The sequence below is a fragment of the Coregonus lavaretus genome (assembly GCF_964263955.1).
Source record: "Coregonus lavaretus genome assembly, chromosome: 1".
NCBI classification, from domain to species: Eukaryota; Metazoa; Chordata; class Actinopteri; order Salmoniformes; family Salmonidae; genus Coregonus; species Coregonus lavaretus.
Genome location: NC_139988.1, coordinates 63,618,792 through 63,641,065, shown reverse-complemented (window position 1 = coordinate 63,641,065; position 22,274 = coordinate 63,618,792). Strand labels below are relative to the sequence as shown.

At 41.7% G+C, this 22,274-nt stretch overlaps 1 protein-coding gene across 1 annotated transcript in view; it reads left to right on the top strand.

Annotated features, from left to right (window-relative positions):
- The window catches only part of LOC311144938 (angiotensin-converting enzyme-like), a gene marked incomplete at both ends in the record, with an annotated part of 40,546 nt that overhangs the window by 16,115 nt on the left and 2,157 nt on the right, over positions 1–22,274 (top strand). Inside the window, 13 exons of the mRNA XM_084181124.1 lie at positions 133–344; positions 1,273–1,409; positions 3,075–3,233; positions 3,445–3,532; positions 6,165–6,308; positions 6,514–6,705; positions 7,031–7,128; positions 7,234–7,406; positions 7,663–7,886; positions 8,355–8,499; positions 8,674–8,772; positions 9,086–9,208; positions 9,453–9,637. Of these exons, the coding sequence (XP_084037250.1) occupies positions 133–344; positions 1,273–1,409; positions 3,075–3,233; positions 3,445–3,532; positions 6,165–6,308; positions 6,514–6,705; positions 7,031–7,128; positions 7,234–7,406; positions 7,663–7,886; positions 8,355–8,499; positions 8,674–8,772; positions 9,086–9,208; positions 9,453–9,637 (1,979 nt within the window). The remainder of the gene's footprint in view (positions 1–132; positions 345–1,272; positions 1,410–3,074; positions 3,234–3,444; positions 3,533–6,164; positions 6,309–6,513; positions 6,706–7,030; positions 7,129–7,233; positions 7,407–7,662; positions 7,887–8,354; positions 8,500–8,673; positions 8,773–9,085; positions 9,209–9,452; positions 9,638–22,274) is intronic.

Here is a 22,274-nt window from a genome sequence, read left to right as displayed (position 1 = left end):
ACTGTGTGATATTTTCCCCCACCTGAATCAATCATAAAGCATTGTCCCTAGACTTGCTAAAGCTAAACCATACAAAGTTATAGTAAATGAGGCATGACACATTTCCCTAAGTGCCTCTGTTGACTTTTACAGGACTGTCTTTAAATCCGGAGAATCCAAGCCCTGGGAACAGGTGCTCCAGGAAGCCGTCGGGACAAACAAGATGGACGCCAGCGCCCTGATGGAATACTTTGGTCCCATCATCACATGGCTGGAGGAACAGAATGCAGCAATGAATGAGACCTTGGGCTGGCCCGATTTTAACTGGGTTCCACCCATACCAGAGGGTTACCCCGAGGATATTGGTAAGCCAGTAAACAGGTTTAACTGAAGGAGGATGCTATTTCAATAAAACATGGAGAATTTCCTTTTATGGAAATGAGGATGATGTTTCAATAAAATAATGGATGATATTTCAATAAAATAAAACATGGAGAATTTCCTTTAAGGGAAATTATCATTTTTCAATGTGATTTGTATGGTTCTTTTTGAAATCTGTAATGAAATCTGAGTATACTATAATTAGCATTTTAACGTGGTTCTTTTGTATTGAAAGTCTGCCCCCCTACTTTTGGCAGATGGATAAAACAATATTGTCCCACTTCAAACAACAAAATATAAATTCAGTTTAAGATTGCAGGAAATTTTTTGGAAAACCTGTCTTAATCTATGATTTTTGTTCTGTTTGAACATTGATCTTTCGTTATGTTTATTTACATATTTTTTTATTTAGCTATTTATTTATGTATTCATTTTGTTGTTCATTTTTCATTTAAATGTCACTTTCTGACTAATTATGGTGTTACAAAACTCTATCTAAATCTATAGTATGAACGTTTCATTGTTGGTGATGAATGTCTTTGATGATTGATTCCACTTAAATTTGATGAAATTGTAGACAGTGCAATTATTAGTGTGATTGTTGTAATCGTTATTATTAATGATCATGATAATAATTGTAGTTATTATTGGTGATGGGTATTTTTTCCCTTGTTTGGACATTTACATTTAGAACTCTCATTGTTACAATGTGCATTGAAACGTCATGCTGAAAATCAATACAAATAGATTTACTTCTCTCTTAAATTGTGTAAGGATGACATTGAAAGATGAACTTGCATACAAATTCAAGCTATACTCGCTTAAGCTAGAATCGGGCCACGGTCACATAGCCATGTAGCTTGAGATACAAGAGCTATTCTGCCTTACGTGTACCTTTCTCTCTATACCCAGACATGATTGCAGATGAGGTGCTGGCGAAGAATTTCCTGGAGGAATACAACAGCACTGCGGAGGTGGTCTGGAATGCCTACACTGAGGCATCGTGGGTATACAACACTGACATTAATGAGAAGAACAAGCAGAACATGGTAAGAGTTGTCTGGTGTCTGAATGGAGAATCTCTCGCACTCATACTGTACACATAGGCATTCACACAACAAAAAAATCCAGAAAAACACATGTCAAAAATGTTAAAAATTGATTTGTATTTTAATGAGGGAAATAAGTATTTGACCCCTCTGCAAAACATGACTTAGTACTTGGTGGCAAAACCCTTGCTGGCAATCACAGAGGTCAGATATTTCTTTTAGTTGGCCACCAGGTTTGCACACATCTCAGGAGGGATTTTGTTCCACTCCTCTTTGCATATCTTCTCCAAGTCATTAAGGTTTCGAGGCTGACTTTTGGCAACTCGAACCTTTAGCTCCCTCCACTGATTTTTTTTTATGGGACTAAGGTCTGGAGACTGGCTAGGCCACTCCAAGACCTTAATGTGCTTCTTCTTGAGCCGCCACTTTGTTGCCTTGGCCGTGTGTTTTGAGTCCTTGTCATGCTGGAATACCCATCCACAACCCATTTTCAATGCCCTGGCTGAGGGAAGGAGGTTCTCACCCAAGATTTGACGGTATATGGCCCCGTCCATTGTCCCTTTGAAGCTGTGAAGTTGTCCTGTCCCCTTAGCAGAAAAACACCCCCAAAGCATAATGTTTCCACCTCCATGTTTGACGGTGGGGATGGTGTTCTTGGGGTCATAGGCAGCATTCCTCCTCCTCCAAACACGGCGAATTGAGTTGATGCCAAAGAGCTCAATTTTGGTCTCATCTGACCACAACACTTTCACCCAGTTCTCCTCTGAATCATTCAGATGTTCATTAGTAAACTTCAGACGGCCCTGTATATGGGCTTTCTTGAGCAAGGGGACCTTGCGGGCGCTGCAGGATTTCAGTCCTTCACGGCGTAGTGTGTTACCAATTGTTTTCTTGGTGACTATGGTCCCAGCTGCCTTGAGATCATTGACAAGATCCTCCCGTGTAGTTCTGGGCTGATTCCTCACCGTTCTCATGATCATTGCAACTCCACGAGGTGAGATCTTGCATGGAGCCCCAGGCTGAGGGAGATTGACAGTTATTTTGTGTTTCTTCCATTTGCAAATAATCGCACCAACTGTTGTCACCTTCTCACCAAGCTGCTTGGCGATGGTCTTGTAGCCCATTCCAGCCTTGTGTAGGTCTACAATCTTGTCCCTGACATCCTTGGAGAGCTCTTTGGTCTTGGCCATGGTGGAGAGTTTGGAATCTGATTGATTGCTTCTGTGGACAGGTGTCTTTTATACAGGTAACTAGCTGAGATTAGGCGCACTCTCAGCTCGTTACCTGTATAAAAGACACCTGGGAGCCAGGAATCTTTCTGATTGAGAGGGGGTCAAATACTTATTTCCCTCATTAAATTGTTTTTTTAAAACTTTATTTAGTAAATATTTTCTTAACTCTATTTCTTGAACTGCATTGTTGGTTAAGGGCTTGTAAGTAAGCATTTCACGGTAAGGTCTACACCTGTTGAATTCGCCGCATAAAAATAACATTTGATTTGAATTTGATTTGAAACAGGGTTCAGGGGAGCTACAGAATGAGCAGGCTTTTGTTCCAGCCCAGCAGTAACGCGCTTGATTCTATGGCACATCCTGTATCTTTTCTGGCACATTTCTTGCACTTGGACAAATCAATGGCTAGTTGTGTTGTTTATTCTGTCTCCAGCTGCAGAAGATGTTGGACATGTCTAACCACACACTGACCTACGGAAACGAGGCCCGCAAGTATGACACCACAGACTTCCAGGACGGTGCCGTGAAGCGTATCCTGAATAAACTCTGTGACATCGAAAGTGCAGGACTTCCCGATGAGGAACTGAAAGAGGTAAGAATTAGCGGAGTGCTTTTATTGATCAGAGACCTTCAAATGATCCCCTATTCACACACTAAATCCAGAGCAAAATCACACAGTACATTGACCTCAATGTTTAATGAAATTATTCTAAAGCAATTTAATAAGTAGGCCTATAAAAAAACTTGAAATCGCATTGGGCAGTTACAAGTTCTTATGCTGTTGGTCATTGTTTTTCTCTCAGTACAACAATTTGCTGGCCAACATGGAGACCAACTACAGTGTGGCTGAGGTGTGCAGAGCCAATGGGACCTGCCATCCACTGGAGCCAGGTAAGATCCCACAATACATTTGCCCAATCCCATGCCTGGTTCAGGGCCTTAAAACACTTGCCTAATTGAGTCCATGTGATATTTTTTTTGACACACAATATATAAAAACTATCATCTGGAGAAAAATTGAAGGAGAGGTTATTTTCCTGACACCACTCCGCCAGGGACCTCAGCTCCTCCCTGTAGGCTGTCCCGTCATTGTTGGTAATCAGGCCTTCTACTGTTGTGTCGTCTGCAAACTTGATGATTGAGTTGGTCTGCTTTGCCACACAGACATGGGTGAACAGGGAGTACAGTCTTATAACTCATGTGGTCAAGATGCACAAACCTTTTTTAAATAGTTGGTCTGGGTCTTGTTCTTTTACATTTCTTGGTCTCGTCATGTCTGGATACACTGGTTCTGGGTCTCAAGATGTTGGGTTTTGGTCTGGGTCTCCAGGGGTCTGGTCTTGGTTTGGGTCTCGAGTTCTGGGCCTGGTTTCCCGATAGCGATGGAACTTAGGCTTATGAGTGTTTTTAACGATGCATCGTTCCTACAACAGCCGAAGATGTAACATGCGTTTCCCTAAACACCATGCAGAAAGAATGTTTGCCAAGTGCGTCGTTGGGGCGATATTGAAAGGATCGAAAGAAAGGCATAGCTGTTCTCGGATCAGCTTTCTCCATTCACATCTTACCGTAACATTAGAGTAATTCCACAATACTGAGTACGAATAAGCACCAAGAGATATATTATCACCTATATGGCTGCAAATAACTTATTCTAGCCTAATGCTTAGCCTACCCTATAATAACGCACTAAATCATAGATTTGGCACATCATTGCACACATGTTACACCATGAAATATATTGAGGCAAAAAATTTGACAGTCGCCTACAATTAGCAAAATAGAACCTCATTGAATTAACATGAAATTGATTTCAATATGATTGTAATACACTGAGCATACCAAACATTAGGAATGCCTTCCTAATATTGAGTTGCAGACCCCCCCTTTGCCCTCAGAACAGCCTCAATTCGTCGGGGCATGGACTCTACAAGGTGTTAAGCATTCCACAGGGATGCTGGCCCATGTTGACTCCAATGCTTCCAATAGTTGTGTCAAGTTGGCTGGATGTCCTTTGGGTGGTGGACCATTCTTGATGCACATGGGAAACTGTTGAGCGTGAAAAACCCAGCAGCGTTTCAGTTCTTGACACAAACCGGTGCGCCTGGCACCTACTACCATACCCTGTTCAAAGTCACTTAAATATTTTGCCTTGCCCATTCAACCTGTGAATGGCACACATACACAATCCATGTCTCAAGGCTAAAAAATCCTCTTTAACCTCTTAAGGATCGGACGCTTTTTTTCAATTTTCGCCTAAAATGACTTACCCAAATCTAACTGCCTGTAGCTCAGGACCTGAAGCAAGGATATGCATATTCTTGATACCATTTGAAAGGAAACACTTTGAAGTTTGTGGAAATACGAAATTAATGTAGGCAAATATAACACATTAGATCTGGTAAAAGATAATACAAACAAAACAACATGCCTTTTCTATTATTTTTTTGTTCAATCATCTTTGAAATTCAAGAGAAAGGCCACAATATAATATTGCAGTTTAGGCGCAATTTACATTTTGGCCACTAGATGGCAGCAGTCTGTGCAAAGTTTCAGATTGATCCAGTGAAGCATTACAATACTGGACTATTTTGTATCAAGTCTGCCCAAATGTGCCCAATTGGTCAATTGATACATTTTCAAGTACATAACTATAGAAAACATACAAAAATGATATGGTAATACAAATTGTAAGTTTACACACTCCCAGGAATGTCATACATGATGGATCATTAGCTTATACACTAACGTTCACATATCTAGATGGCCGGTCAGGGTGGGTGTGGAGCCAGAGACAACAGGGGTTCAAACTGTAGAACCCAGTTCCTACATTTGAATATAAAAATGTATTTTATCAAACAAAACTATGCTACATTTTATCTCTGGGACCCTTAGGATGACAAATCAGAGCAAGATTACCGTATACAGGACACCGATCCCGTAGAGGTTAACCTGTCTCCTCCCCTTCATCTACATTGATTTGAAGTGGATTTAACAAGTGACATCAATAAGGGATCATAGCATTCACCTGATCAGTCTGTCATGGAAAGAGCAGGTGTTCTTAATGTTTTGTAGACTCAGTGTATATAGGCCTATGTATCTTTTAATGCAGTCATCTCGGTTTTCATTTGAAGCATAATTGTATCCTTCACTTGTTTGTAACAATTGCAAAGACGTTGGCAACTTTGTATTTGTAGTCAACTTCGTTCTGAAGTTATCGGTGGTCACAGAGAGACAGAAAAACAACCTGATTTTATGTTTATTGGAGATCTCCTGTGTATAAAATGACGTAGAAGGGCAACAAAGTATCTAATGACGCAATTAGCTGTTCTACATGTGGTCTGAGGCAGTCAGTAGATAACGAGCATTTTCAAGTGCAACTGTAATAACGATGGTTTTGTGAAACAGCTCTGAGATTTAATGATGCTCCTATGAAGGTACTTACGATAAGCATAGTCTTAAGATGCTTTTGGGAAACCGGGCCCTGGTCTTGACTCCATCTCTGGTTTGTCTCTTGTTTCAGACCTCCAGAAGATCATGGCTGAGTCCAGAGACTACAATGAGCTGTTGTTTGTCTGGCAGGGCTGGAGAAACGCCTCTGGCAGAGAACTGCGACAGGACTTCAAGAGATATGTTCAACTGGCCAACAAAGCTGCCACTCTTAACGGTAAGGTCTTCAAAATAACAGACCCATTCCTAAAGACATTTCAACAGAGGCTGGCAGTTACGAAGTTTTCTAATTGGTGCAGGCAGGTTTCAAGTGCTAACACAAATAAAAGAGGTGATGGGGGAAGCCTTGTCGGTTTCTGCAAATGACTTATGTGCAATTCTGGCACTGAATTCACCCTCCCCCTAATGCTGTCTGTTCATAGGACACTCTGACAATGGGGCATTCTGGCGCTCCCTGTACGAGACCTCCACCTTCGAAGAGGATCTGGAGCATCTGTGGAAGGAGCTGGAGCCCCTCTATCTCAATGTGCACGCCTACGTGCGCAGGTGTCTCTACAGGAAGTATGGAGGCAAACACATCAACCTGAAGGGACCCATCCCTGCCCATCTTCTAGGTGAGACTCCATCAGAATCCACCATGGATTTCAGCAACAAAGGCCAAAACTCCTTTTACATTATGTATGACCATTGCACATTGATGTTCTGCTGTTTTGTGGATGTTTCTGGGGGAATCAGCTGGATTTCATTTGCTTTCAGAAGCATTGCGCTTGACATTGTGTGTGACAGTGACAGGCTAGGGATTGAGCTGGCTCTGAATCTAAATCCACTGGTTTGAGCTCTGTCAGTGGTGCAAGGCTGGAATATACAGTAGCTTATCCGTTTGACATTTTGTTTAGTTATGGATAAAACAGCACAGTCATGTTTCTCTTGTCCTATCAGGTAACATGTGGGCGCAGACCTGGTCTGGCATCATGGACTTGGCCATTCCGTACCCCGATGCCACTCAAGTAGACGCCACACCAGCCATGATAGCCAAAGTAAGAAAAACTTCACCACTGCAGGTTTTTCTGTTTAAGGGCTGGATATTATTACGTTTCCATGTGACCTGACCAGGAAAAACCTTTTGGGGGTTTTCCCCACAGGGCTGGAATGCCACCAGGATGTTCCAAGAGTCAGACAACTTCTTCACTTCTCTGGGGCTACTGCCCATGCCTCCAGAGTTCTGGGCCAAGTCCATGCTGGAGAAACCCAATGATGGACGCAACGTGGTGTGCCATGCCTCCGCCTGGGACTTCAACAACCGCAAAGACTTCAGGTACTTTGGAGGGATGTAGAGCCTGTAGCTTCCTTAGTGCATTACAACGCCAGAAACTTTATCAATAATTTTGGAACTCTTGGTCTAATGACTTTTCTATTGGAACTGACATGTACAGGGTTGCAGGTTCTAGTCCCGCTCAAGCTACCCCCACCCGTAGTCTTTGTATTTCACCTTTCAAGATGAGTTTGTGTTCACCATGAAAAACAAAGATGACTGCCCATTAAAATGATGAATTCTTATCCTTCATTTCCAGGATCAAACAGTGCACCGTGATAACCATGGATGACCTCATCACTGTGCACCACGAGATGGGTCATGTGCAGTACTTCCTGCAGTACAAGGACCAACCTCTTTCCTTCCGCGATGGCGCCAACGCAGGCTTCCACGAGGCCATTGGTGATGTGCTGGCCCTGTCCGTCGCCACTCCCAAGCATCTAAAGGAGATCGGTTTACTGGATGTGGTGGAGGACAACCAAGGTGAGCTCATACTAATTCATTGTTTTGACACTGCCCTGCTTTTTTCACTTTCATAAATATGAGGATTTTTTTTTTTATAACACAATTTTCAATTCACTACTAAGATGGGGTGGCAGGTAGCTTAGTGGTTAAGAGCGTTGTGCCAAAACCGAAAGCTCGCTGGTTCTAATCCCCGAGCCGACTAGGTGAAAAATCTGTCGGTGCCCTTGAGCAAGGCACTTAACCCTAATTGCTCCTGGAAGTCGCTCTAGATAAGAGCGTCTGCTAAATGACTAAAATGTAAATGTAAGACCTTCTGCCAACCAGAAAAAAGGGATATGTGGTGACCGCTGCAGACAAAGCATTAACAAAATATATATTTTTAAAGCAATCTGTGTGGTAAACATAAATTAACTATCAATATGCTGTGATTGCACTGTGAATGTGCTATACCACTTTAAACGTGAATGTATCTGTTCATTTTCACAGAGAGTACAATCAATTACCTCATGAGCATCGCCCTGGACAAAATCGCTTTCCTGCCCTTTGGCTACTTGATGGACCAGTGGAGGTGGAAAGTGTTTGATGGACGCATCTCTCAGGAGGAGTACAACAAGGAATGGTGGAACATGAGGTAAAGACTGCTACTAAAAATATATATATTATAATAATAAAAAATGGAAAGGAATAATACAAATAGACTACCGTACTACTTTTAGTGAATATCTCCATTCTCCATCCTCCCGATCTCATCTATGTAAAAGTAATAAAAACTGAATCATTTCTTTGTACTGTCTGTCCCTTCCAGAATGAAGTACCAGGGCTTGTGTCCACCTGTTGCCCGCACTGAGCAGGACTTTGACCCAGGTGCAAAGTTCCACATCCCTGCTAATGTTCCCTATGTCAGGTGTGGTGTCTGACACATTTATTACTCTTTAACTAGCATAGATCTCTTAGCGAGGTAGGTCGAGGAAAATTTGATGAAATCAGTGGTACAATGTACATGCAGAAAAACAACAGTGAACCAAACATTCAACTGTAAAGCCACCTAACTTTCATTTGATCACTTTTCTTTCTTGTTCATAAAACACAAGAGGGCCTACATTGCGTTTACTGATATTCTTACTGTGTCTACCAATATAGCTGACATTCATTAAACAGATCTGTTTTGTATGTGGGATGCAGTGGGAACGTCATGTGACTGAGTGTCTTCCTATCAGGTACTTTGTGAGCTTCATCATCCAGTTCCAGTTCCATCAGGCTCTGTGTAACGCTGCCGGGCATGTAGGCCCTCTCCACGAATGTGATATCTACCGCTCCAAAGAGGCAGGGAAACTTCTAGGGTCAGTACTGTACACCCTCAAACAAGTAGCATTCTATTACCAGGACAGCACTGTCAATCTTTTAATGTGATAGATGATGTCGTTTGTATGTAAATTTGTTTGAAGTTATCGTTCAGATATGTGGAATGTTGTGTAGTATATAAATTGTTGCATCCGAAACATATTTGTTAGACTGTAGAAACATAGGCAGTCTTTCTGATATACTTTTGGAATGACTGTTTCATCCATTTCCTGTGTTTTGCAGTGACGTGATGAAGCTGGGTTTTAGTAAGCCCTGGCCTGAAGCGATGGCATTGATCACTGGAGAGCCTACCATGTCCGCCAAGCCACTGGTACAGTACTTCAAACCTCTCACTGATTGGCTGGAGGCAGAGAACAACAAAAATGGCGAGGTCAGAGGCTGGCCTGAATATGACTGGAAACCACCAAGTAAGTCTGATAGCCAGGCCCAGTGTTGGCGGGCTTAGGGGGCTGTGCCCACCCTACCGCACTACTTTGCCGATCTAAATAAAATGGTTGAATAAAATTTGGCATGACTGATTTTTGGTTGTTGTTGCTATAACAGTTAGGGTGGGTTGCACCAACATGGATTAACACTTAAACTGGGTTAAATCAAGGTTTATCTATTAATCTTGTTGCACCAAATTTTAAAACTAGGTTTTAAATTAATCCTAGTTAAATAAAATCCTTCCTCTAATCTAAATTTAGTTTTCACTTTAAACCTGGATTAATTTTAAGCCTGTTGCTCAATAATACAAAAAAAGGAATACAAATTTAGATTGGAGATTAATTCTAAACTGCCACTTGAGGTGGTTTAACTGATAAAATGGCAGCATATCTACTGTGGAGAGACCAAAATGACAGAGTTCCTCAGAGAATAATTAGAGACAGGTTAAATCCTGTTGAATTGTATGATAATGATGAGTTTAAGGCGATACCGCTTCTTCAAGGACTCTGTAATGCAACTGGAAAGAAAGGTTGGACCAACCATTAAGCATCGGAGTGATAGGAACGCAGCTGTACCCCCATTAATTCAGCTCTTGGTGACCCTGCGGTTCTACGCAACTAGATGTTTCCAGATGGTGGATGGGGACCTTTTTGGACTCCACAAGTCAACCATCTGCAGGATTGTAGTCAGTGTCCAGTGCTATTGCCAGTCTGAAGAATCAGTACATAAGGTTCAAGCCTACAGAGGAAACAGCAGCTGCATTTTACAGGAGAGCTAGATTCCCATGTGTCCTAGGGGCAATAGACTGTACACACATTCCTATTCCCAACCCTGGTGGTGAGAATGGAGAACTATTCCGTAATCTGAAAGGTTACTGCTCCATCTACGTGCAGGCTGTCTGTGACGACAGAAATAGAAATGCTGTGAGGAGAACCTTGATTGAGAACCATTTTGCAGCCACCCTCCGGTCTGAAATAGCCCCCGCCTCTCCTCTGCCGCATTCATTTTGGCTTTCACTTCTAAATTTTTCCAGCACGCCTTCATCCGATTTGGGTCCCTCTTCTCTTTAATCCTAGTCGATCCATTAAATCTGTCGCATAAAATGGCCCAGGTGTCTTCCTTTTTGACAGTGGTCTGTCTTTTTATCCTCCAGTATGTTACTAAATTCAGCTCCGACAAGGTTTTTTTCATAAGCGGAGAAATGTCAACTTCTTTGACGTGCCATGATCAGGTGGCTAGCGGACAAATAATAAATGGCTAAATAACGTTAAGTAATGACAATAATACATTATATTTTATGCTAGCTAGCTTGGTTTATAAACTAGCTAACTACGGTAGCTAACATTAGCTAACGAATGAGTTTTCTGTCTAGTAAATTATTGTATTGTTGAATTAAATACGGCTCGTAAATATGACTGACGGGTTTTAGACCTATCAAGAATGCATCATGAAGTGCACGTCTCTTTTTACCCACCCTCAGCGGGGCTAACATATGGAATTGTTTTAAGATGGTCATACCATGGATCATTTGGTATGATTTTGAATTTTAGGACCCCTTTAAGTATCCCCCCCAAAATATAGAATTTGGCCTTTACTACTATAGACCTTAGAAACGCATTGAATAACACATTCATAAATGGCAAAAAAGACAATGAAAAAACAAATCATAAGGTTTTGAAGTGTCTGTCCTATATCTAAGAGACATAAGAAAGCTCAGGAAATAATTTAGATATTCTGGACACATATTTTAACCCCTTATGTTTGGCACAACTACCTCCATACTTCCATTCATTTGTATGGGTTACCTTCAGATGAGTCCCATGACGTGTTTGCGAGTCATCTTTCCATAGAGTTGTCATATTAGTTTGTAGGCCAAACGCTACAGATGTTTTTGTGAGAAGAACGATTTTCGGGATGTCTCCTGGTCTGACAAACACTGCTGTAGCTCGGCCACCTTCCACCACAGATGTTGAAGGCCGACATAGGCGGATGCGCCATGTAAAAAAACATCTCTCCATCTTAAACTGATGGATTTTGATAGGGATTGTTTTATTATGTTTATTATGCACAGACGGGTGCATCAATAGACTCTTAAGGATGAAATAGTGTTGATAGGCACGTTAAGGAGTGCACACAGACATTCCCCTATATATCGTGCGCACACCGTGGGTGTTGAAGTTCAGTCACCTGCCGACATGGCAGTCATGTTTGCTTCCTATCTAGTAAATGGCCTAAACTTACCCTGCTGCCGCCTCGTTATTGGATTGTACTTTCATCACGTCACGTACATAATACTGGCGACAGTGGATTCGGACTAGAGAGTAAAACGCCAAAGTGGATTTTCCTCTGCCGGCGTGATCATGGTTTTGTTTGGGACGATTGAGGAGTTTGTTGATGAAAAGGATAACTCCTGTTGAAAGGCTGGAATATTTTTTTGTGGCTAATGAAATTGATAATGCCAAAAAGAAATGAGCTGTGCTGCTGAGTGCGGATCTGCCTACTGCAAAGAGTTATGATGATGCCTGCCTGTATGACAGAGCTGGCCATACCCCGTGCACATCAAGAGGTTAAAATAATAACTGGACGGATGGAGATTGTCAGAATTCAATAAATATTTATTCGCCTATAAAACTGATGGTTTTAAAGGGGGTAAAACACAGGTCATGCTAAACGGTTATTAAAATAACAAAAACCTTTCCTGCGGAGTATATAGCATGTCTACCTCTTCCAACCATTTATTTTCCCACTGTTCAAACATACCACCTTTCAAGACACAAACCAATTAAGATCAGGTGTGGCCAACACACTCAAAAAGACAAACTACTGACTGTTGAAGATGACGTTTATGGTAAATGTATACATCACAGGAGGCTGCTGAGGGGAGGACAGCTCATAATAGCTGGAATGGAGTAAATGGAATGGTATCAAACATGGAAACCATGTGTTTAATGATTAAGGTGCCACCAACCTCCTGTGGTATACATATATATGGAATGGTTTGAATAATGAAACTGTTTTGGACCCAATTAACATACAAGTAACAATCTCACATTTTAAAAAGGTGTAAGCGAAGATGCATTGAATGCAATAAAATGCCATCTTCACAGCCTGCTTCACCCTGAAAGACCCAGTCCCCCAACTGTGTCTGGAGCATGTAATGGAGGTTGACTCAGGCTCTGGACGTTCACTGATTAGTGAGGAAACTTACCATGCATTGTGGCCTGATGAGCCACTGGAGCTCTTGCAATACAGTGGAGTGTTAAGGCAATGATCACAGGCCCAGTTAGAGGTGCGGGGAAGGATTCTTGTGGACGTGAGCTATCGAGGCGACCACAGAAGGCTACCCCTGTTCGTCATCCAGGGCTCAGGAGCCAGTTTACCGGGCCCTGACTGGTTTGAGCCTTTGGCCATTGAGGTCACAGGGGTTTATCACATGCAAAACTCACTGGATTTGATTATAAAGGAGGATGAAGAAGCTTTCCAGGGGCATGGGATTTGCAGGGGGCCCCCTGTGTCCATAGCCACCCTAAGGTGCCATCTAAGTTCTTTAAAGCTCGCCCAGTACCCTTCACTCTCCGGCCGAAGATCGATGAGGCTCTGGATAAACTGGTGGCTCAGGGGGTTTACAAGCCAGTGGAGTACTCTAAGGCTGCGTTTAGACAGGCAGCCCAATTCTGATCCTTTTTTCACTAATTGGTCTTTGGACCAATTAGATCAGCTCTGAAAAATATCTGATGTTTAAAGATCTGATGTGATTGGTCAAAAGACCAATTAGTGGAAAAGAATCTACATTAGGCTGCCTGTGTGAACACAGCCTTTGTGGGTTACACCAATTGTGCCTGTGACCAAGAAGGATGGTAGCCTAAGGATATGTGCGGACTGTCGCTGCACAGTGAATACCGCAGTAGTCTTAACTCTCGGCTGAAGCACAGCTCAATAAAGTGGCCCTGGCAATCATTTTTGCTGTCAAGAAGTTCCATCAGTATTTGGCAGGTTGCCATTTTGTGGTCTATACTGACCATAAGCCCTGGTTGGGCCTGATTCATCATACTGTATGAAGCCCATGCCCCAGATTCTTTCCCCTTGAATGGTCAGATAGAGCCTGATACTGGGAGCCCATAGATATGAGCTCTGCTATCATCCAGGCAAGCAGCTGGCTAATGAGGATACCCTGAGTCGCCTTCCACTCGCTACCCACTTGTCTGAGCCACAACCTCCCTGGGAAGTGATGCTGTTGGAGAGGATGCCTGATGCCCCTCTCCATGCTTCTAGGATAGTCGCACTGACCTTGAAGGATCCTGTCCTGTCCCGGGTGCTTCGCTGGATTCCTCATGGATGGGCCTCTGAGTTTCCTGGCAGTCAGTTTGGGCCCTACTCGGAACAAGCTATCTGTTGACAAGAAATGTGTGTTTTGGGGCAGTCGAGTGGTGGTGCCTGGCCTGGAGAGGGAAGGGGTCCTTTCCATGCTGCATGATTTGCATCCTGGAATAGTGAGGATGAAGGCACTGGCCTGGCGCTATGTGTGGTGGCCTGGGATGTCCATGGAAACTGAGGCCATGGTGCGCAGCTGTGCCACTTGTCAGGAGTAACGCTATGATCCGCCCAAGGCCGCCTTACACCCATGGGAGTGTACAACAAAGAAATGGTCTCGTCTTCATATAGACTTTGCTGGGCCGTTCCAAGGAAATACTTTCCTTATTATAGTGGATTACCACTTGAAGTGACTGGAAGTAGCCATAGTTAGCTCGATGTCCTCTACTGCTGTGATAAGCACCGTCCCCGTCTGCTGTTTGCCACTCATGGTTTGCCTGACATCCTTGTGTCAGACAATGGAGATGCATTCACTTCTGCTGAGTGTAGCCCTTTCCTACAGTCAAATGACCTAGCAGCCTCAATGGTGGAATGTTATTAATATTTTTCATATAATTAATAAACATAAATAAAAAATGAAAATCTGGTGTTCTTATGTCAAACGGATTTGTTATATTTCCGTCTTCTGTGATGTACAGTACCAGTCAAAAGTTTGGACACACTTACTGATTTCAAGGGTTTTTCTTTCGTTTTTGCTATTTTCTACATTGTAGAATAACAGTGAAGACATCAAAACCATGAAATAACACATATGGAATCATTTTAGTAACCAAAAAAGTGTTTCACAAATCAAAATATATTTTATATTTGAGATTCTTCAAAATAGCCATCCTTTGCCTTGATGACAGCTTTGCACACTCTTGGCATTCTCTTAACCAGCTTCATGAGGTAGTCACCTGGAATGCATTTCAATTAACAGGTGTGCCTTGTTAAAAGTTAATTTGTGGAATTTCTTTCCTTCTTAATGCGTTTGAGCCAATCAGTTGTGTTGTGACAAGGTAGGGGGGTATACAGAAGATAGCCCTATTTGGTAAAAGACCAAGTTCATATTATGGCAAAAACAGCTCAAATAAGCAAAGAGAAACAACTTTTAAGACATGAAGGTCAGTCAATCCGGAAAATTTCAAGAACTTTGAAAGTTTCTTCAAGTGCAGTCGCAAAAACCATCAAGTGCTATGATGAAACTGGCTTTCATGAGGACCGCCACAGGAAAGGAAGACCCAGAGTTACCTCTGCTGCAGAGGATAAGTTCATTCGAGTTATCTGCACCTCAGATTGCAGCCCAAATAAATGCTTCACAGAGTTCAAGTAACAGACACATCTCAACATCAACTGTTCAGAGGAGACTGCGTGAATCAGGCTTTCATGATCAAATTGCGGCAAAGAAACCACTACTAAAGGACACCAATAAAAAGAAGAGACTTGCTTGGGCCAAGAAACACAAGCAATGGACATTAGACCGGTGGAAATCTGTCCTTTGGTGACACTGTCTGTGATTTATTTAGAATTCAAGGCACACTTAACCAGCATGGCTACCACAGCATTCTGCAGCGATTCGCCATCCCATCTGGTTTGCGCTTAGTGGGACTATCATTTGTTTTTCAAAAGGACAATGACACAAAACACACCTCCAGGCTGTGTAAGTGCTATTTGACCAAGAAGGAGAGTGATGGAGTGCTGCATCAGATGACCTGGCCTCCACAATCACCCAACCTCAACCCAATTGAGATGGTTTGGGATGAGTTGGACCGCAGAGTGAAGGAAAAGCAGCCAACAAGTGCTCAGCATATGTGGGAACTCCTTCAAGACTGTTGGAAAAGTATTCCTCATGAAGCTGGTTGAGAGAATGCCAAGAGTGTGCAAAGCTGTCATCAAGGCAAAGGGTGGCTACTTTGAATAATCTAAAATCTATTTTGATTTAACACTTTTTTGGTTACTATGTGATTCCATATATGTTATTTCATAGTTTTGATGTCTTCACTATTATTCTACAATGTAGAAAATAGTAAAAATAAAGAAAGACCCTTGAATGAGTAAGTGTTTCCAAACTTTTGACTGGTACTGTATATACACACACAGACATACATACCCACACATATATATATATATATATATATATATATATATATATATATATATATATATATATATATATATATATATACATACATACATACATACATACATACATACATACATACATACATACATACATACATACAGGAGTGTTAAGTGTATTAAGTATAGTGGTGATGGGCACGTTAAGGAGCGCGCATGGACAGTCCCCTATATAGCATGTGCGCATCGTGGGTGTTGCACAATCTAATAAGTAACCTACATTTACGCTGCTGCCTCCTCATTATTGGATAATACTTTCAACGTGTCATGGACATAATACTGCCCGGTAACACAGACCATTCAGTGCTTTCAGGGTGTGTATTTTCATAGTGGCAAGTGAAAATAATAGGCAACTTCCATGTAGCCTACATGTAGTGAAAAATAATATACACAGAAACTTGTAGTTAAATGCAGCAATTCAACAACAAACGCCTGCCTTTCAGCCTGCACCTATTTTACAGCATGCCATTGGTTGCATCGTTGCTCAAGTGGTTTGCAAGTGATTTCCATTTTTCTAATGGTTGTTAATTCGTTTTGGATCTTCTTTTTCACTCTGCGCATCTCTGGCTGTCGGGGGCAACCATTTGCAATGCATCAGTGCCACAATGTTATCATCACCGCCAAAGGCACTCCTCTATCCTCGACAGTTCAATTGGCCTATGCTTACGTAGCCTATAGCCTATTGCGCACAGGAACAGCTGGAAGCGAGAGGATCGAGATGTGTGGCCAAAATATGAAGCTAAATATTAGCTAGATATTAGGCCATTCATTAGCTAAATAGTAGGGTTATAAATATTTACCTGTCAAAGTGCAAGAAAGAAATGTTAACAGATTATGAAATGTGCATTCAAATCTGCTGTCCCCGTGCACGCAAAGCTCCACTATTGATTAGGCCATATTTTTTTTTGACAATAACATTTATTGTACCTAGGCTACAACATTGTTATCAAGTGAGTAAATTCATTCTCTAGGCTGTAAACTGCAGTGTCTAATTTGAATAACCGCTCGAACGTCCTCTTTTGAATGCATGTTTCATGCGGAAACTCCATACAGCCTAGGTCTGATTATGCACTCATTTGGATCAGTTGCGTGTCTATTCTCGACAGTTCACAAGATCATCAGTCTCCCAAGTCGTCCTATAATTAACGTGGCCATCAATATGCTCACGTGGCATGCCCAGTTATTCAGGAAAGCTCACCGTGCGTTCTGCCTACTCATCACTCCCACACTCCTGTAATCTCTCCTGGATAGGCTAGTAGTAGTAAATAAAATGCTTGAAGTGTACAACAAGCTAATGTAGTCTAGCTTTTCTTGAGGCTCCAAAAGCTAAGAGGAATATCTGTAGCTGAGAGGCAGCGGAGAGGCAAGTTGCGTAATTGCACAAAGAGAACCTTGAAGACAGGCTAGAGACTAAGTTAGACGCGTATGCATATTAACCCATCATTCATTAGCTATATTAGGCCTAACACTACAGTGAATAGCCTATACCCAATTAATTTACATAGTGAAATATTGTTTTTATGAAATGACAGGGAGCCTAGGATACAGGCTGGGCTCCCAGTCCCAACAGACACCAAGCTCGACAATCTCCCAAATTGATTAAGCTTTTTAGGGACAAGAAAATGATCATTTTACATTTTAGGCATTTAGCAGACGCTCTTATCCAGAGCGACTTACAGTTAGTGAATACATTATTTATTTTTTATATTGGCCCCCCGTGGGAATCGAACCCACAACCCTGGCATTGCAAACGCCATGCTCTATCAACTGAGCTACATCCCTGCCGGCCATTCCCTCCCCTACCCTGGACGACGCTGGGCCAATTGTGCGCCGCCCATGAGTCTCCCGGTCGCGGCCGGCTGCGACAGAGCCTGGATTCGAACCAGGATCTCTAGTGGCACAGTTAGCACTGCGATGCAGTGCCTTAGACCACTGCGCCACTCATACCTAGTCTATATAGTCATATAGTCCCCTGTAGCTCAGTTGGTAGAGCATGGCGCTTGCAAGGGCAGGGTTGTGGGTTCGTTTCCCACGGGGGGCCAGTATGAAAATGTATGCACTCACTAACTAAGTCGCTCTGGATAAGAGCTTCTGCTAAATGACTAAAAATTTAAAAAAATGTATAACAGCACAATGCAATATTTTTTTATTTTTCTAGTGAGTAAATTATTATAGTCTAGGCTGTAAACAGCTAAACATCTCAATAAAGTAGGCTGTTGGCACCACCCTGTCATCCATAGCCACATGCTATGAACATGTGTCTGTTATTCATTCAGTGTTGTGTTTCTGTGATACTCAGAGGCTGAGAAATTGGTGATTGAGCTAATATGACATACCGGTACGACCTAAGATGGCTACCGATATGGCCGATTTAGGCGATATGGACGCCGGTTCCATCACACTTTTAGCTCTATCTTTGGAACGCTATGGGCTATCAACTCGGTTCCAATTGCATCTGAAAGATGTGACTCTCGACTTGATGTAGAGACATTGACTGTGTCAGGAAACTTTCAAAGTTCTTGACATTTTCCGGATTGACTGACCTTCATGTCTTAAAGTAATAACGGACTGTTATTTCTCTTTGCTTATTTGAGCTGTTCTTGCCATAATATGAACTTGGTCTTTTAACAAATAGGGCTATCTTCTGTATACCCCCCCTACCTTGTCACAACACAATCAATTGGCTCAAATGCATTAAGAAGGAAAGAAATTCCACAAATTAACTTTAAGAAGGCACACCTGTTAATTGAAATGCATTCCAGGTGACTACCTCATGAAGCTGGTTGAGAGAATGCCAAGAGTGTGCAAAGCTGTCATCAAGGCAAATGATGGCTATTTTGAAGAATCTCAAATATAAAATATATTTTGATTTGTGAAACACTTTTTTGGTTACTAAATGATTCCATATGTGTTATTTCATGGTTTTGATGTCTTCACTGTTATTCTACAATGTAGAAAATAGTAAAAACTAAAGAAAAGCCCTTGAATCAGTAGGTGTGTCCAAACTTTTGACTGGTACTGTACATCACAGAAGACTGAAATATAACAAATCCGTTTGACATAGGAACACCAGATTTTCGTTTTTTATTTATGTTTATTAATTATGAAAAATATTAATAACATTCTACCATTGAGGCTGCTAGGTCATTTGACTGTAGGAAAGGGCTACACTCAGCAGAACTGAATGAATCTCCATTGTCTGACACAAGGATTAAATTGTTTGTTTTTCCTCAGTCTACACACAATAACCCATTATGACAAAGCAAAAACAGGTTTTTAGAAATGTTTGCAAATGTATAAAAAAAAAAAAAAATGAAATATCATATTTACATAAGTATTCAGACCATTTACTCAGTACTTTGTTGAAGCACCTTTGGCAGCGATTACAGCCTCAAGTCTTCTTGGGTGTGATGCTACAAGCTTGGCACATCTGTATTTGGGGAGTTTACCCCATTCTTCTCTGCAGATCCTCTCAAGCTCTGTCAGGTTTGATGGGGAGAGTCACTGCACAGCTATTTTCAGGTCTCTCCAGAGATGTTCGATCGGGTTCAAGTCCGGGCTCTGGCTGGGCCACTCAAGGACATTCAAAGACTTGTCCCGAAGCCACTCCTGCGTTGTCTTGTCCGTGTGCTTAGAGTCATTGTCCTGTTGGAAGGTGAACCTTTTCCCCAGTCTGAGGTTCTGATCACTCTGGAGCAGGTTGTCATCAGCGATCTTTCTGTACATTGCTCCGTTCATCTTTCCCTCAATCCTGACTAGTCTCCATTCCCTGCCACTGAAAAACATCCCCACAGCATGATGCTTCCACCACCATGCTTCACCGTAGGGATGGTGCCAGGTTTCCTCCAGACGTGACGCTTGGCATTCAGACCAAAGAGTTCAATCTTGGTTTCATCAGACCAGAGAATCTTGTTTATCATAGTCTGAGAGTCTTTAGGTGCCTTTTGGCAAACTCCAAGCGGGCTGTATTGTGCCTTTTACTGAGGAGTGGCTTCCGTCTGGCCACTCTACCATAAAGGCCTGATTGGTGGAGTATTGCAGAGATGGTTGTCCTTCTGGAAGGTTTTCCCATCTCCAGAGAGGAACTCTGGAGCTCTGTCAGAGTGACCATCAGGTTCTTGGTCACCTCCCTGACCAAGTCCTTTCTCCTCCGATTGCTCAGTTTGGCTGGGCGGCCAGCTCTAGGAAGTGTCTTGGTAGTTCCAAACTTCTTCCATTTAAGAATGATGGAGGCCACTGTGTTCTAGGGGACCTTCAATGCTGCAGAAATGTCTTGGTACCCTTCCCCAGATCTGTGCCATGACACAATCCTGTCACAAGGAGCTCTATGGACAATTCCTTCAACCTCATGGCTTGGTTTTTGCTCTGACATGCAATGTCAACTGTGGGACCTTATATAGACAGATGTATGCCTTTCCAAATCATGTCCAATCAATTAAATTTACCACAGGTGGACTCCGTTGTAGAAACATCTCAAGGATGATCAATGGAAACAGGATGCACCTGAGCTCAATTTCGAGTCTCATGGCAAAGGGTCTGAATACTTATGTAAAGGTATTTCAGTTCTTTATTTGTAATATATTTGAAACATTTCTAAAAACCTGTTTTTGCTTTGTCATTATTGGGTATTGTGTGTAGATTGATGAGGAAAAGTAATTTAATCAATTTTATAATAAGGCTGTAACGTAACAAAGTGTGGGAAAAGGTAAGGGGTCTGAATACTTTCCGAATTGCTCCATATTACCACAGTATTCATGATAAATGTTGTTTTATTGTTGGTAACTAGTTGCTTGACAAACTCCTAACATTTCCGAAGGATCAAAAAAGCTTTTCGAAATTGACCCCTGATTACGCTTTTTAGGGTTAATTAATTTAACTGAATTACTAAATTAAGAGTCATAGTTTAGAAGTTAGGCATTGTAGCTCAGTTGGTAGAGCATGGCGCTTGCAACGCCAGGGTTATGGGTTCGATTCCCACGGGGGACCAGTATGAAAATATATGCATTCACTAACTGTAAGTCGCTCTTGATAAGAGTGTCTGCTAAATGACTAAAATTTGATGACTTGGAGAGATGTATGTTAGGTGACAAACTATTAAGGCCTTGTAGCGTCATATTTTTAATGACACTTTATCAGAGTAGCAGTTCAGCTGACTCAGGACAGTTTTGGAACCAAAGCCAGAGGAACCTAAAGCTCAATATTGACATTATGATAAGATGGAAGTACACATTTCCTCAACAACAACAAAAAATCCAATGCACTAGAAGCACTCTTTCCAATGTACCCAGAGGGCAGTGTTTCAGTACTGCAGTTTAGCTGAAGTCGAGCCCAAAAAGACAATTCCCATAGACAAGTCCAATTTGAACAGTCCTAAAAATACACTTTCATTATCACCTTTGTGCTGAGGCCGTTTTTAAATGTTTTTAAATACTTTTTTACTCACAGCCAAAGATATTAACATTTTATAATAAATAATAATAATAATAATATATTCAACTAATGTCTGCCATGTACAGTTGAAGTCGGAAGTTTACATACACTTAGGTTGGAGTCATTAAAACTCGTTTTTCAACCACTCCACAAATTTCTTGTTAACAAACTATAGTTTTGGCTATCTATCTACTTTGTGCATGACACAAGTAATTTTTCCAACAATTGTTTACAGACAGATTATTTCACTTATAATTCACTGTATCACAATTCCAGTGGGGCAGAAGTTTACATACACTAAGTTGACTGTGCCTTTAAACAGCTTGGAAAATTCCAGAAAATGATCTCATGGCTTTAGAAGCTTCTGATAGGCTACTTGACATCATTTGAGTCAATTGGAGGTGTACCTGTGGATGTATTTCAAGGCCTACTTTCAAACTCAGTGCCTCTTTGCTTGACATCATGGGAAAATCAAAAGAAATCAGCAAGTATGTAAACTTCTTACCCACTGGGAATGTGATGAAAGAAATAAAAGCTCTCTACTATTATTCTGACATTTCACATTCTTAAAATAAAGTGATCCTAACTGACCTAAGACAGGGAATTTTTACTAGGATTAAATGTCAGGAATTGTGAAAAACTGAGTTTAAATGTATTTGGCTAAGGTGTATGTAAACATCTGACTTCAACTGTATTTGG